The following is a 16110-nucleotide window of genomic DNA, read 5'->3' on the forward strand; positions in this document are numbered from 1 at the left end:
ACAAGGCCTTGGTGAGACCACACCTGGGGTATTGTGTGCAGTTTTGGTCCCCTAATCTGAGGAAAGACATCCTTGCCATAGAGGGAGTACAAAGAAGGTTCACCAGATTGATTCCTGGGATGGCAGGACTTTCATATGAAGAAAGACTGGATGAACTGGGCTTGTACTCATTGGAATTTAGAAGATTGAGGGGGGATCTGATTGAAACATATAAGATCCTAAAGGGATTGGACAGGCTAGATGCAGGAAGATTGTTCCCGATGTTGGGGAAGTCCAGAACGAGGGGTCACAGTTTGAGGATAGAGGGGAAGCCTTTTAGGACCGAGATTAGGAAAAACTTCTTCACACAGAGAGTGGTGAATCTGTGGAATTCTCTGCCACAGGAAACAGTTGAGGCCAGTTCATTGGCTTTAATTAAGAGGGAGTTAGATATGGCCCTTGTGGCTACGGGGGTCAGGGGGTATGGAGGGAAGGCTGGTGCAGGGTTCTGAGTTGGATGATCAGCCATGATCATAATAAATGGCGGTGCAGGCTCGAAGGGCCGAATGGCCTACTCCTGCACCTATTTTCTATGTTTCTATGTAATCAATAAAGAATATCCTGAGCTATATATCTTTACTGTCCAGGTGTTCCAGGGTTGAGTGAAGAGCCAATGAGATGACCTGTTGCTCCAGTAGGCAAACTAGAGCAGATCTAAATCACTTCTCAGGCAGAAATTGATATGTTTCATCACCAACCTCTCAAAACACTTCATCAATGTAGATGTAAGTGCTACCATGACATCAATCATTGAGGCAGGTCACCACACTCTACTTGGGTACCAGTATAATTGCAGCCTGTCTGAAGCAGGTAGGTATCTGAGACTACCGAACAGTGAGTAAAAAGATCTCAGTGAACACTCCAGAAGTTAATCAGCAGAGATGTTTAGTACATGACCATGCACCCCGTTTGGGCTGGATACTTTTCATGTGTTCACCTCCTGAAGACTGTTCGCACATCGGCCTCAGAGACTGACGTCATAGGATCATGAGGGAATGTGGGCATTTGTGATGGTTCCTTCACGTTTTGTCAGTCAAAGTGAGCAGACAAAGCATTGAGCTCATCTGGAAGCAATGGCCTACCGTCACCTATGTCGCTTGATTTAACTTTATAAGAGATGATAGTATTCAAGCCCTGCTACTGTACAATTGTCGAGCATCCTTCGTTGATTCAAGTTTAGCCTGGAATTGCCACTTCACCCATGAGATGGCTTTCCAGAGATTGTACCTAGACCTCTTATAACTTTCTTGGTCACCAGATCTGGCTCTCAGCAGATTGCCCATCTCATGGTTCATCCAGGTCTTCTGATTGAGGAAGACTCTGAATGATTTTGTGGGGATGCAACTGCTTTAATAAAGTCTGTTAGAACCTTGGTGCATTCATTCAGATCCACAGATCAGTCCTTGAACACTGCCCAGTCTACTGACTTGATGCGATCCTATAGCCGCTTCTCTGTTTCCTGTGACCACGACTTTGTTGTCCTAATCACTGGAGTTTTAATCTTTAGCCCTTGCTTGTATACAGGTAGAAGAAAGACAGCCAAGTGATCGGATTTAGCAAAATGCTTTCTGGGCATGGAACAGTAGGTATTCCTTATCTTAGTAAAGCAGTGATCTCAAAAGACCTTCTGGTGCTAGCATGTCTAGGGCTCGGGCATTAATGTGAAGGACCAGACTTGCTGGCTGATATTCACTGGTAATTTTCTAGTTACAGTCCAACAACTCAAACTAGTGGCATAACATAGGTCTGCAGAAATCCCTGGTATGTGAGCTGCAAGGGAGGTGATAAGTATGAGAAAATATGTAATTTTTAATTACTTTAGCTTGCTTTTATGTTTTGTACTTCCTTAGAGAACTGTGTATAATGCATGGGTTAGCTCCTGACTTCCAGCCCTGGCAATAACGAATTCATGAATGTGCCAGAGTCTGAGTGCTGGTGCATCCTATATCTCCCCCTGCTGCTGGATTCAGCAATGAATGCAGAGGCGCTGCTCAGTGATGTCGAGCCAGGAGTTATATGTAGTTGTATCCGGTCCCATAGCTGGATGACTTGTGTATCAAGTGCAGATTCATTTATTTGGATTGTTCTGGAGAATTTGATGGAAAAAAGTTCAGATAAGTGTTTCTTTCTCAAATTTAACATTTTAAATTACAATTATTATGCCACTAATGATCTGATGCTGTGATTATGAAATGTTACTTCAAATTATTTCACAAGTCAAAAGGGAAAGATGAATGTCAATTGCTGTTACCTTAAGTAGCAAAAAAGTATAGCTGAGGGCCTTGGGGCACAGCCGCATTACTTTAAAATAGAATTTCTTTCAGACTGCAGGACAGTACCGATGGATTGATGGGTGGAAACTGAGGTATTCCAACTGGGGTGTTGGAGAGCCCAAGGGCAATAATGATTGTGTCTTTATTGACCTGAATGGACAGTGGAAAACCTCAGACTGCAACAATGAGTCATATGCCGCTTGTAAAATATCTTCTGGTAAGAATCAATTTGTGAACTTCAGTTCTGTCTGCACTAGTTTGATTTCTTTGAAAGTCAATTTAAAATTATAAATGAGCGCAAACTTGTTTTAACGTTTTTATAACACTTACAGGTCTTGCATTCTAATAAAGTTATCCCTCAATGTGCAAAGACATTACATTCTGGGGAAAACATTCCATTTAGAGAAAATGTAGAAATCAAGAGAGTCAAATGCACAGTCAGGGTCAGTGAAAAATTCTTAAGCCACAGTTCAAGAATTTCATTGAAAAATCAGCACAACAATCTGAAATATTATTTTGTTAATAATCAAGTCTTAAATAAGGATCATCAAAAGGTATATTCCTTGCATAATGTACCATTTCAAGATATTCCTCAAGTGAAACATAAAAGATCTCTTTCTCCCTTTATCCACATCACCCTCCCTCCCCATCCCCTCTCCAAGGGTCTCAATGTGTAGTGATTTTGCATGTGAAGTTGGTAGCTGAGTTGCCATAGATTTTTGAAGCTGCTTGTGAGCTGCATAGAGGTGATGGCAACAGTTGTTCCTGAAGTTTGCTGAGGGAACTGCAGAACAGGGCTTAAAGAAGGGGTCAATAGACTTCGAATCATTTTATTCTTCATCATCTGGAAAAGCTCCTCACAGAAAAGCAAGACATAATGAGACCACCTCTGTTGCTCTGTGTATAACCATTTCGAAAGAAGACTATCATGGTTTCCTTGTAGTAGACACCTCCAAAGTCTCTTCAACCAACACACACAAAATGCTGGAGGAAATCAGCAGGCCAGGCAGCATCTATGGAAAAGAGTAAAGTGATGAAGGGTCTTGGCCTGAAATGTTGACTGCTTACTGCTTACTTTTTTCCATAGAAGCCACCTGGCCTGTTGTGTTCCTCCACCATTTTGTGTGTGTGGTTTGGATTTCCAGCATCTGCAGATTGTCTTGTGTTTGTGATTCCAAAGTCTCTTTGTAGGTAGCTGTTAGGTGGTGGTGCAGCTGTTGTGTTTTCCTACTCACACTCTTTGTGCAAGCTCTAACCATTCCTCATTTCTGTATCAGACAGCCGCTTAGAGCTGCTGCTAGCCAACTTGATAGTGAACTTTGATGACACAGTTCCACCTGCCTCTGATATCAATTGCTTGGTGTGGCAAAGAGAGAATCATGAGTCAAGGACATTAACATTACAGAACCAATTCATAAATTGAAGGCTTGTAAATCAATGAGTACGATTAGAAATTATCAATTTCATGATAAAAGCAACTTACATTTTGTTGGTCTAAGTTTCATCAATTGTTGATTCAGTAATGTAAATAATTTCACAATTCAGTATATGAATAGCTGTTGTGTCTTTGAAGCTGAAAATCAACAGCAGAGAAGATGAAGTTCTGGAGAGCATGTTTTCACACAGAGAGTGTTGATGGTGCATGGTCTAGAGATAAGGGAATTCTGATTGTATTTAGGCAGCTGGGAATAAATGACATCAGTGCTTTCAAGTCATTGCTCATTGAAGAATGTCTCAGCAATTGTTGCCAGCAATGTTGAATGCTCTCATGCAAAACCCTTTACCGAGATGTTATGTTTCTTTTCCGAAGTGTGAACTCACCAATTCCCAAAAGAAACAGGTATTGGTTATTCCAATTTCTTCCCACATTTCTGCCTGTTTCTTCACAGGAACAGGCAGCTGTGAAGTTGAAGACTCACTCATTATGTGCTGCCCTTTGCATTCACTCCCTAGAGGCCAAATGAGGTACAACATGGATAAGAGCCTGGCAGAATAATAGTTCATGCTTTCAAACGGAAGATTGTGTGCGTTTGGAGAACTTACCCTTTCGACATATGAATAAAAATGCTCTCATTAGCTAAAGACCAAGAAAGTTTGGTCAGCTGAAGCTTTATTTGAATGCTTTATTTTGTCAGAACCTGTGATTACTGAGCCACCTCAACTCCAAGGAAGGTGTCCAGAAACACTGGACCAATCCTGGATCCCATTTCATGGGCACTGCTACTTCTTTGAAGCATCAAATAAAAAACCTTGGCCCTCTGCCAGCCTTGACTGCATTCGTTATGGTAAGAACTTTACTTTGTGGTAACTGTGAAATTACACTTTTTTAGACGCAATGTCTGTCTGTGAGTAAACACTAAAAATAAATCTTAGCAGATGAATCAGTCTTAACTTACAAACTGATTAATCCACTAATAGATACAGTGTACTACAGTGGTTCCATATTATTATGCAAAATGAAATTGCTTCAAGCCAAAGAAATGTTGCATATAATCTTTAACACTTCATTTTAATGCAACACTTTTTACCAAAAGCACTAACTTTGTTTCATACTGGAATTTAAATTGGTTTGTTATTGTCACATGTACCGAGATATAATGAATGAAGAAGTTGTTCATATTGGTCAAATTATAACACAGTGCATTGAGGTAGATCAAGATAAAAAAAAACAACAGAATGCAGAATAAAGTGTAACATTTAACATGCTGTCCTTTTTCCAACACAGTTATAACTTCTATTTACCATGTAATATATTTGATCTTCTGTTTGCCTTTGTATGTTGAAACTTTCTTAGCTGCTACATTTAAATAAATATGAATATTTTTAATTCTTTCTCCAACTAATTGAATGTTTATTGTCAGCTTCATAGCTGACAATAAGCATCAGTGGACTACAAAGTACGAAGCAATAAGCCTTGCTTTTAACTTGTTATTTTTTTCTATTTTGAGTGAAATATTCATCTTTAGGGCATCATGGTAGCATAGTGGTTAGCATGTGTTACCGGGTTCGGATATGGCCCAAGTGCGGAGGAGGAGGCACTGAAGCAGGTCGATAGTTCACAGACTTTAATGCGAATAGCGTTAAAGGGAAAATAAAGCAATAAACGTTAGGCCAAACAGGGCCGTTAACAAAAACTCTCAAATGGAAAACGAATCTGAAAAGAACATCTAAACATTAAACGAATACCGCTAGACTTCAGAGTCAGTTGACTCAGAAGTCCAATTTCCCAGGGAAGGCCAAATGCAAACAGGCAGCAAAGCGTTGCCGTGCTCTGCCCAAGTCTCGACAAGCACTACGACGACAAGTATGGAGTTAAATACTATCATGATTAAATAATAATTAGCTGACACGTGCATATTCACAAGCGCAATTGCCATAGCTACTGCGCTGCCGAATCTGTGGTTGTGACAGCATGACGCTATTACGACTCGGGCGGTCTGGAATTTGGAGTTCAATTCCAGTGCCTCTGTAAGGAGTTTGTACATTCTTCCTGAGAGCTGCATGGGTTTCCTCCAGGTGCTCTGGTTTTCTTCCACTTACCAATTAGTAGATTAATTGGTCATTGTAAACTGTCCTCTGATTAGGCTAGTTTTAACTAGATGGTTACTGGGCAGTGTGGCCCATTGGACTGGAAGGGTCTGTTCCACTCATTTCCTCTAAATAAAAACTGATCTAAATTTTATCTTCATTTTTCAGGTGCCTCATTAGTAAGTATCGATAATATTCCAGAAAACACCTTTTTGCTAAATACTGCAGAAGTCATGGCTGACAAGGCACCTAACTTCTGGATAGGAATGTACAGTAATATTGAAGGTAAAGAAAATATGGTTTGTATTTCCTAATTAAACACTGTGTCAAAAATAGAATGTGCAGAGCAAGCAGTGAAGGAGTGTAATTCTTCTTTATGTGATGTGGCTCTGTCATTTCGCTCTGTATTAAAACTGGGAGAAGAGACCGCTGACTCCATGTTCATTCTGGGTCCCACCCCCCATGTAAATTATTATTGGGTCAAGCCTATGTATGACCACCCCTTCATCAGCCTGTCTTTCTTTTAAGGACAAACTTAAAATATACACTATTAATCAGTTTTAGTTTGGTCATTTCCTCTGGTATATGGGTTATTTCAAACTTAGTTTATAATAGTTTGCAATGAGAAATTTTAATGCATAGCAAATGTTTTATAAAAACGAATTGTTGCTGAGTTCAAAGTTGCATCTTCAAATTCAAGTGTAATTGTCATTCAACTATACACATGTATGGAAGCAATGAAACAGCGTCCCTCTGGCGCCAAGGTACAAAACACAGTACATACAGTCACACACAGTACACAGCACATTTAGTTACAACAGCACCATAGGACCACAAAATAATATTAGCACAAGTCCCTGAGAGGCATGGACTGAAGATTGATGGTGCATCAGATGTTGCCCTGAAATCACGTTCCAGCAAGAACAAGGACGCATCAGTTCCGACAGCCGAAAGCAATCCAGCTCATGTTCCAGGCAGCAAACACTAGCGAGTGCCAGCTATGGGAGAGCTGGCCTGCAGGGTCCAGCCTCCAACTCAGCACAGATTCCGGCATGCTCCCAGCACCTCTGTTTGCTCCCCCACTGCCTCTGATGCCTCCTCCCCTTGGTGGCTGCAATAGGCAACGCCTCAGCATGAGGGCCTGGTTCTAGGGCATGGATTCCAGTGCTTCCACCGTGCCACTGTTCTCTCCCACACCACCTCCAATGTTTCCTCTCCTGAGTGGCTGTAACAGGCAACACTTTGGTGTGAGGTCCTGGTTTGCACAATTACTGCTGCCAGTCTCACCAACATCTGCACAACAGGCAATTGTTTGTGTTTATAGTGATTTTTTTTTGTGTGCCATACTCTGCCAGAGCCTCGGCAACCTCTTTTTTCAAGTGGTTGTCTTGGAAGAAAGATTCTGTGAGTGGTCCCCCACATCTTTCTCACAGCACAGTTTTTTTTTTAAGGAGGCCGAGTTGTGAGCTCGACACTCAACCCGGCACGGATGGAAAGCATGCCCGGGAGCGGCCCGACCTGGATTCGAACTTGGGAACCTTCACTCTGGAGTCTGGCGCTGATGTCACTGTGCCACCAGCTGGCTTATAGTGATTTAGCAAGGGCTAATAAAAAGAAGTGAGATTAAAGCAGAGTGGTCATTGTTGGAGTAGCCATTTTTGGAAAGGGCCAGTGTTAAAGTGGTCAGGTTTTGGCTCAACAGGATTGAATGAGAACAGGTGCAGGCTAGAAGTAAGTTTGAGAAGATAGAGGTAAGCAAGTGTAGGCGGGGTGGTGGAATGCTCGTCCTCCGAGAAAAATAAGACCATTCAGCCCATCGAGTCTGCTCCGCCATTCAATCATGGGCTGATCCAATTCTTCCAGTCATCCCCACTCCCCTGCCTTCTCCTCCATAACTTTTGATGCCCTGGCTAATCAAGAACCTATCTATCTCTGCCTTAAATGCACCCAATGACTTGGCCTCCACAGCCACTTGTGGCAACAAATTCCACAGATTTACCACCCTCTGTCTAAAGTAATTTCTCTGCATCTCTGTTCTAAATGGACGTCCTTCAATCCTGAAGTCGTGCCCTCTTGACCTAGAATCCCCTACCATGGGAAATAACTTTGCCATATCTAATCTGTTCAGGCCTTTTAACATTCGAAATGTTTCAATGAGATCTCCCCTCATTCCCCTGAACTCCAGGGAATACAGCCCAAGAGCTGCCAGATGTTCTTCATACGATAACCCTTTCATTCCTGGAACCATTCTTGTAAATCTTCTCTGAACCCTCTCCAATGTCAGTATATCCTTTCTAAAATAAAGAGACCAAAACTACACACAATACTCCAAGTGTGGTCTCATGAGTGCCTTGTAGAGCCTCAACATTACATCCCTGCTCTTATATTCTATACCTCTAGAAATCAATGCCAACATTGCATTCACCTTTTTCACCACCGACTCAACCTGGTGGTTAACCTTTAGGATATCTGGCACAAGGACTCCCAAGTCCCTTGAATCTTGAATTCTCTCCCCACTTAAATCATACTCTGCCCATTTATTTCTTCCACCAAAGTGCATGACCATACACTTTCCAACATTGCATTTCATTTGCCACTTCTTTGCCCATTCCCCTAAACTATCTAAGTCTCTCTGCAGGCTCTCAGTTTCCTCAACACTACCTTCTCCTCTGCTCGTCTTTGTATCATCATCAAATGTAGCCACAAATCCATTAATCCCATAGTCCAAATCATTGACATACATAGTAAAAAGCAGCGGTCTCAACACTGACCCCTGTGGAATTCGACTGGTAACAGGCAGCCAGCCAGAGTAGGATCCCTTTATTCCCACTCTCTGTTTCCTGCCGATCTGCCAATGCTCCACCCACGCTAGTAACTTCCCTGTAATTCCATTGGTTCTTATCTTGCTAAGCAGCCTCATGTGCAGCACCTTGTCAAAGGCTATCTGAAAATCCAAGTACACCACATCTACTGCATCTCCTTTGTCTATCCTGCTTGTAATTTCCGCAAAAAATTGCAGTAGGTTAGTCAGGCAGGATTTTCCTTTCAGGAAACCATGCTGGCTTTGGCCTATCTTGTCATGTGCCTCCAAGTACTCTGTAATCTCATCCCTAATAATCAATTCCAACAACTTCCCAACCACTGATGTCAGGCTAACAGGTCTATAGTTTCCTTTCTGCTGCCTTCCACCCTTCTTAAATAACAGAGTAACATTTACAATTTTTCAGTCATCCGGTACAATGCCAGAATCTATCAATTCTTGAAAGATCATTGTTAATGCCTCTGCAATCTCTCCAGCTGCTTCCTTCAGAACCCGAGGGTGCATTCCATCAGGTCCAGGAGATTTATCCACCCTCAGACCATTAAGCTTCCTGAGCACCATCTCAGTCATAATTTTCGCTGCACCTACTTCACTTCCCCGACATTCTTGAATGTCCGGTATACTGCAGATATTTTCTACTGTGAAGACTGATGCAAAATACGCATTCCATTCCTCTGCCATCTCTGCATCTCTCATTACAATATTTCCAGCATTATTTTCTATTGGTCTTATATCTACCCCCAATTCTCTTTTACCCTTTATATACCTAAAAAATCTTTTAGTATCTTCTTTGATATGAGTTGCCAGCTGCTTTACATAATTCATCTTTTCCTCCCTAATGACCTTCTTAGTTTCCTTCTGAAAGTTTTTAAAAGCTTCCCAATCTTCTATCTTCCCACTAGCTTTGGCTTCCTTGTATGTCCTCTCTTTTGCTTTTACTTTGGCTCTGATTTCACTTGTCAAACATGGTAGTGTCCTTTTTCCATTCAAAAATTTCTTCTTATTTGGAATATATCTGTTTTGCAGTTCCCTCATTTCTCGCAGAAACTCCAGCCATTGCTGCTCTGCTGTCTTTCTTGCCAATGTCCCTTTCCAGTCAACTTTGGCCAGTTCCCCTTTCATGCTTTTGTAATTTCCTTTATTCCACTGAAACACTGACACATTGGATGCGATTCTGAACTTCATCCTTAATAATAGACTCCAAGATCTTTACAACAGCAGGTGCATGGTGAAGTAGTCCAATGTCAACATGATTTCCTGAAGGGGAAATCTTGCCTGACAAATCCATTGAAATTATTTTAAAAAGTAACAGACAGGCTAATGGTTCTCAACCTTTTTTCGTTCGTGGCCCACTTGTGGCTTTCATTTACCTCCGTAGCCATCACCCTCTATAGTTTCCGTTAGTTGCTAAAGCTTTTTTTGGTCAACTGCACCGATTATTTTTTCAATATTTATGGTTTGACAGATTATAGGTATTACTATTTGAAAAATAAAACCATTTCAAAACTCTAAATAGTGTACTTTATTTATAATGTGTTTTACATTCTTCCAACCAACAACACAAAAGTGCTTGATACTGTTACTTTGGGTATTAGCTAGATTCTTACAACTTATGGCAGCTAACAAGTTTTCAAATATCAGATTTCAACCTGGTTGAAGATAATCAGAGGTCACGTCTTCTCACAACTTCAAGACAATGATGAGCTTTTGATAGCAGGTGAAGAGCCTGACTAAAACCACATTCAACTAGTTAATCAGAATCAGGTTTATTATCACCAGCAGGTGTCATGAAATTTGTTAACTTAGCAGCAGCAGTTCAATGCAATGCATAATATAGAAGAAAAATAAATAAATCAATTATAACATATGTATATTGAATAGATTAAAAATCATGCAAAAATCAGAAATAGTATCTATTGAAAAAGTGAGGTAGTGTTCATGGTTCAATGTCCATTTAGGAATCAGATGGCAAAGGGGAAGAAGCTGTTCCTGAATCGCTAAGTGTGTGCCTTCAGGCTTCTACACCTCCTTCCTGATGATAACAGTGAGAAACAGTGGGTACTGGAGGTCCTTAATAACGGACGCTGCCTTTCTGAGACTCCACTCCTTGGAGATGTCCTGAAACTTTGTAGGCTAGTACCCAAGATGGAGCTAACTAAAGTTATAACCCTCTACAGCTTCTTTCGGTCCTGTGCAGTAGCCCCCCCATACCAGACAGCGATGCAGCCTGATAGAATGCTCTCTGTGGCACATCTATAGAATTTTTTGAGTGTATTTGCTGACATGCCAAATCTCTTCAAACCCCTAATGAAGTATAGTCGCTGTCTTGCCTTCTTTATAACTACGTTGATATGTTGCGACCAGGTTAGGTCCTCAGAGATCTTGACACCCAGGAACTTGAAACTGCTCACTCTCTCTGCCTCTGATCCCTCTATGAGGATTGGTGTGTGTTCCTTTGCCTTGCCCGTCCTGAAGTCCACAATCAGCTCTTTCGTCTTACTGACGTTGAGTGCCAGGTTGTTGCTGCGCCACTACTCCGCTAGTTGGCATATCTCGCTCCTGTACGCCCTCTCGTCACCACCTGAGATTCATACCAACAATGGTAGTATCATCAGCAAATTTATAGATGGTATTTGAGATCTGCCTAGCCACATAATCATGGGTATATAGAGAGTAGAGCAGTGGGCTAAGCACACACTCCTGGGGTGCAACCTCTGTTGAATGTCAGCGAGGAGGAGATGTTATCACCCATCCACACAGATTGTGGTCGAGGATCCAATTGCAGAAGGAGGTACAGAGGCTCAGGTTCTGCAACTTCTCAATCAGGATTGTGGGAATGATGGTAATAAGTGCTGAGCTATAGTAGATGAACAGCATCCTGACATAGGTGTTTGTATTGTCCAGGTGGTCTAAAGCCGTGTGAAGAGTCATTGAGATTGCATCTGCCATTGACCTATTGTGGCGATAGGCAAACTGCAATGGGTCCAGGCTCTTGCTAAGGCAGGAGTTCAGTCTAGTCATGACCATCCTCTCAAAGCATTTCATCACTGTAGGTGTGAGTGCTACTGGGTGATAGTCATTAAGGCAGCTCACACTATTCTTCTCCAGCACTGGTATACGAGGTTGGAAATCCAATAAAAACAACCTTGCCTTCTTCCAGGGCTGTGGAAACTTATTTTGAATATCACTACTTATCCAGAATTTTTTTCTTGCTAAGCTTGAATTTTGCTTGAGCTGTAATCACTCTGCAGCTCAATAAGACATTGTTGCAATGAGGTGTCAATGAAATTTACATTCACCCCAAATGGATCCACCTCCCAATCTGGAGTGTGCATCTCCAGCAGGTCTCTGAACCAAAGTTCCATATCAGTGCACGGTTGTTTCAAATGATCAGGATTATACAATCAGAGTATCATCTTGTAATTCTATTTTAAGAGTGACCAGTGAAGGAGATTGCATAAACTGACAATGACACTCACGGTGTCCAATATTGCTGCTGCAAAATTTGAGTTTTCCAAGGAAAGCCAGAAGTTTTTTCTGTATAACTCTTCATTTAATAAATATAGTTTTTCAAATATTTCTGGCAGGTAAAACATGTCAGACTTAGCAGTGACAATTTATTCTCCAAGCTGCTTATCACAGAGCCTGTTGCAATACTATTCCAAAGTGCAACAAAGCAACAAAGACTATTATCTTTCAATAACCATCAGACCTTTGTATGCATTAGTAGCTGCTCAAAATCTTTGCTTTCCTCAAAAACTTGTCAAAAAAGATCATCTTGAAGTGCATTTGATTTGAAGAAGTTGACAGCCATTATTACAACAGCAAGGGTGTCATGCAAATGTCCTGCCAAATTTTCACAAACAAATGCTAACGGTGGATGACATAGTGTATGCAAAAAATGTCAGGCACAGCATTTTTTAAATGAGCAGTGAATCCTCTGCATCTTCCTACTATCAAAGCAGCACCAGCAGTTGCACAAGCCATTATATTTTTCAGCAAAACATTGTTTTCCAAGTAATAGCTCTTGACGTCTTCATAAATAGTTTCACCTTTGGTATCTGTCTTAAGTTTCCGGGCAAAAAAGCATTTCCTTGCTGACCTGATCATCATCCACAAACCAAACATATGTCATCAGATGGGCTTCATTATCACATAATGTATTTTCATCGATTTGCAAGGCTAACTTCTTAACTTGCAGTTGAGCAACTAGTTGTTTTTCTCACATCATTCAAGATTCAAAATAAATTACATATCTGAATATCTTTTTTTATTTACATAAAGCAATAAATTTCTCATGGCCCATTCAGATTCTCCTGTGGTCCCCAATTTCTTGTTTTTTGACTAGTGGCCCCTCCACAATCCAGTATATTCCCCTGGGGAGTCATATGGCCCACATTGAGATGTGCTGGGACGGACAAAGGAGTCAGTTGTTTATTTGGATTTTAAGAAGGTCTTTGACAGGATGCCACCCATGAGGATGCCTAACAGGAAAGATTACAGGATAGAAGATTGGCTGACTGGCAGGAGGCAACGAGTGGGTATAAAGGAGTCTGTTCCGGTTGGACGCCGGTGACAAGTGGTGTTCCATAGTGTTGGTATTGGGACCACTTCTTTTCACATTATATGTCAATGATTGGGATGACAGAATTGATGACTTTGTGGCCAAGTTAGCAGACAATATGAAGACAAGGGATACGTAATGTTGAGAAAGCAGGGAGTCTGCAGAAGGACTTAGACAGAATGGAAGAATGGGCAAAGAAGAGGCAGATGGAATCTAGTGTTGGGAATTATGTCATGCAGTTTGGTAGAAGGAATAAAAACAGAAACTATTTTCTAAATGGGGTGAAAATTCAAAAATAAGAGGTGCAAAGGGACTTGGGAGTCTTTGTGCAGGATTCCCTAAAGGTTAACTTGCAGGTTGAGTCAGTGATAAGGAATGGAAATGCAATGTGAGCACTCATTTTAAGAGGACTAGAATATAATAGCAAAGGTATAATGCTGAGGCTTTATAAGTCATTGGCCAGACCGCACGGAGTATTGTAAGCAGTGCTGGGCCTCTTATCTGGCATTGGAGAGGGTGCAGATGAGGTTCATGAGAATGATTCCGGGAATAAAAGGTTAATGCATGAGAAGCGATTGATGGCAGTGAGCCTGTACTTGCAGGAGTTTAGAAGAATGAAGGTGGCTGTCTTTGAAACCAATCAAATATTGAAAAGCCTACATAGAATGGATGTGAAGAGAATGTATCCTGTATTGTGAGTCTAAGACCGGGGACACTGCTTTAAAATAGAGGTATATCCATTTAGAACAGAGATGCGAAGAAATTTCATTAGCCAGAGAGTGAATCTGTGGTATTTCATTGCCACGGACAGCTGTGAAGGCCAAGTCATTGAGTATATTTAAAGCTGAGCTTGGTTAGTCAGGATGTTACGTTTATGGAGAGAGGGCTGCAAAATAGGTTTCAGAGGGATAATAAATCAGCCTTGATAGAATGGCAGAGCAGAGCTTAATCTGCTCTTATGTCTTATGATTTTATGGTTTTGTGGTAATGCTACCAACTGAATTTTCAGCTGTTATTTTCTCAATTATGCCAATCATTGGCACACACCAGTTCTTACTAGAGTGTACTACAATTGTTGTGAAGCAGCTGAACTATTGTGGTTGAGTTTGCAACTGCAACCAGAACTGAGACAGGGAATTGTAAAGGCCAAGGTTTGGGAATTTGGTTCTGGTTGTATTACTAATTATCAGTGGCAGTGTTTCAGGTGGGTGTTGTCCATTCTTTATATGGATGCAGTATGTATGAGTCACATTTGTACATGTACACGTATGTACTGTATATGTATATATGCACATATGCATGTACATATAAGTGTACATAAATGTTTTAAATTTGCACAATTTGTTTTATTTCACACTTTGTCAGTCTTTGTTTATGTATGATTTTTGTAGATTCTGTTCTATTTACTTTGAATGTAGATACAGTGTAGATTTATATATATGCAAACACTTATGTGCATATATAAGTTAATGGACAATACATAAGTATAGTATCTATTAAGTACATGCATGGAAGAGATGGGAGGCGTATGGAGGTCTGTGGTCTAGATGTTAGTTAATGGGATTAGACAGAATAGTAGTTTGGACCAGACTAGATGGGCTGAAGAACCAGTTTTTATGCTGTTATGCTTTATGAATCTATGAACCAGTAAAGTGGACTTGTGGTATTGCCTATATCCATCAATGTCTTGCCATCACAAAAAAAAGTTTAGGTCAAACATTTGCACGTTTTGTTGGACTCAGAGATACTGCTGCAACCAAGTGTGCTGCCATCTTACCAGAAGTTTCATGAAATGAAAACAAAATGGGCCTTATCTTTAAAGGAAAGAGTTGCAGTGTCAGAAAGATTGGGCAGGTCAGACTTGAACTCAATGGTGTTTATCAGTTTAAAATGTAACATTACGAGAGGGCTTGATGGGACAGTTCCTTAGAGGATATTTCCTCTATAGTAAGGGGAATAAATTGGTCTTCCTTTTAAAAGGGACACAAGGAACAATTTTTTCTTTAGAGTGTTGTGATTTTGGAAACACTCTCTTCCAGAAATCTGTGGAAACAGAGTCATAGGAAATAAGGATTGTAGTACTTATGGTCCAAATGGGATGGTTAGGAAGAAAGGGTGAGCTGAGGCACCATCAGTTTTAGCACTGAGGCACCTCAATCAGGCTGTTCTGTGCTGGATTCCTTGAGTTGATCATAACCTGGGAACACGGGTGGAGCAAAGTTTTATGACCCACTCTTTCAGCTATATTCAGACTGGTATTTCATTTACGAAAATAATTCTTTTTCCCCATTGTAGGTGCTTGGCTATGGCTAGATAATAGTGTGGTGGATTTTGTAAACTGGAATAAAGGAGAACCTTCAGATCATAAGCACGAAAACTGTGTTGAAATGTATTCGGATAAAGGTACCTGGAACAACGCACCATGTACAATTTATAAAAACTACATCTGCAAAATGCCAAAAAGTAAGCTAAATGGTACTCTGGCTTCCGAAAATTTTATTTTCTCTTGTGGGATTCAGTGAAGAATAACTAGCATTTCTGTTTTTTTACAGTTATGGATGTAACTGAGGCACCATCACAACTGGAAGGTAAGAGCTATTTGCACCCAAGAAGTTGTTAGCATCATACCTAGTTGATCAGTTTATCTTCACCCAAATGGTACTTCTTGTTTCAGCTGATGAATTTGCTTTAGATTGTGAAATCCTTCTGAACTTTCTGAAACAACTGTCACTAACATGGGGCAACATAATGCTGCAAGTGGAGAATGCTAATTTTCTGTTGAGGCAAGTTGTGGAGAGGCGATGCCGCATTCTGTAGTTTGGCAAAAAATTATCAGCCCTCTTCTGGGACATCAGGCATTGCTAATTCTCAGAGCCGCAGACCAG

At 40.9% G+C, this 16110-nt stretch overlaps 1 protein-coding gene across 1 annotated transcript in view; it reads left to right on the top strand.

The window, feature by feature from the left end:
- The window catches only part of mrc1a (mannose receptor, C type 1a), a 165080-nt gene that overhangs the window by 144760 nt on the left and 4210 nt on the right, over positions 1 to 16110 (top strand). Inside the window, exons 25-29 of the mRNA XM_072253795.1 lie at positions 2352 to 2529; positions 4448 to 4597; positions 6009 to 6125; positions 15521 to 15688; positions 15778 to 15813. Coding sequence (XP_072109896.1) covers positions 2352 to 2529; positions 4448 to 4597; positions 6009 to 6125; positions 15521 to 15688; positions 15778 to 15813 — 649 coding nt within the window. The remainder of the gene's footprint in view (positions 1 to 2351; positions 2530 to 4447; positions 4598 to 6008; positions 6126 to 15520; positions 15689 to 15777; positions 15814 to 16110) is intronic.

The sequence above is a fragment of the Mobula birostris genome, chromosome 3 (genome assembly GCF_030028105.1).
Source record: "Mobula birostris isolate sMobBir1 chromosome 3, sMobBir1.hap1, whole genome shotgun sequence".
NCBI lineage: Eukaryota > Metazoa > Chordata > Chondrichthyes > Myliobatiformes > Myliobatidae > Mobula > Mobula birostris.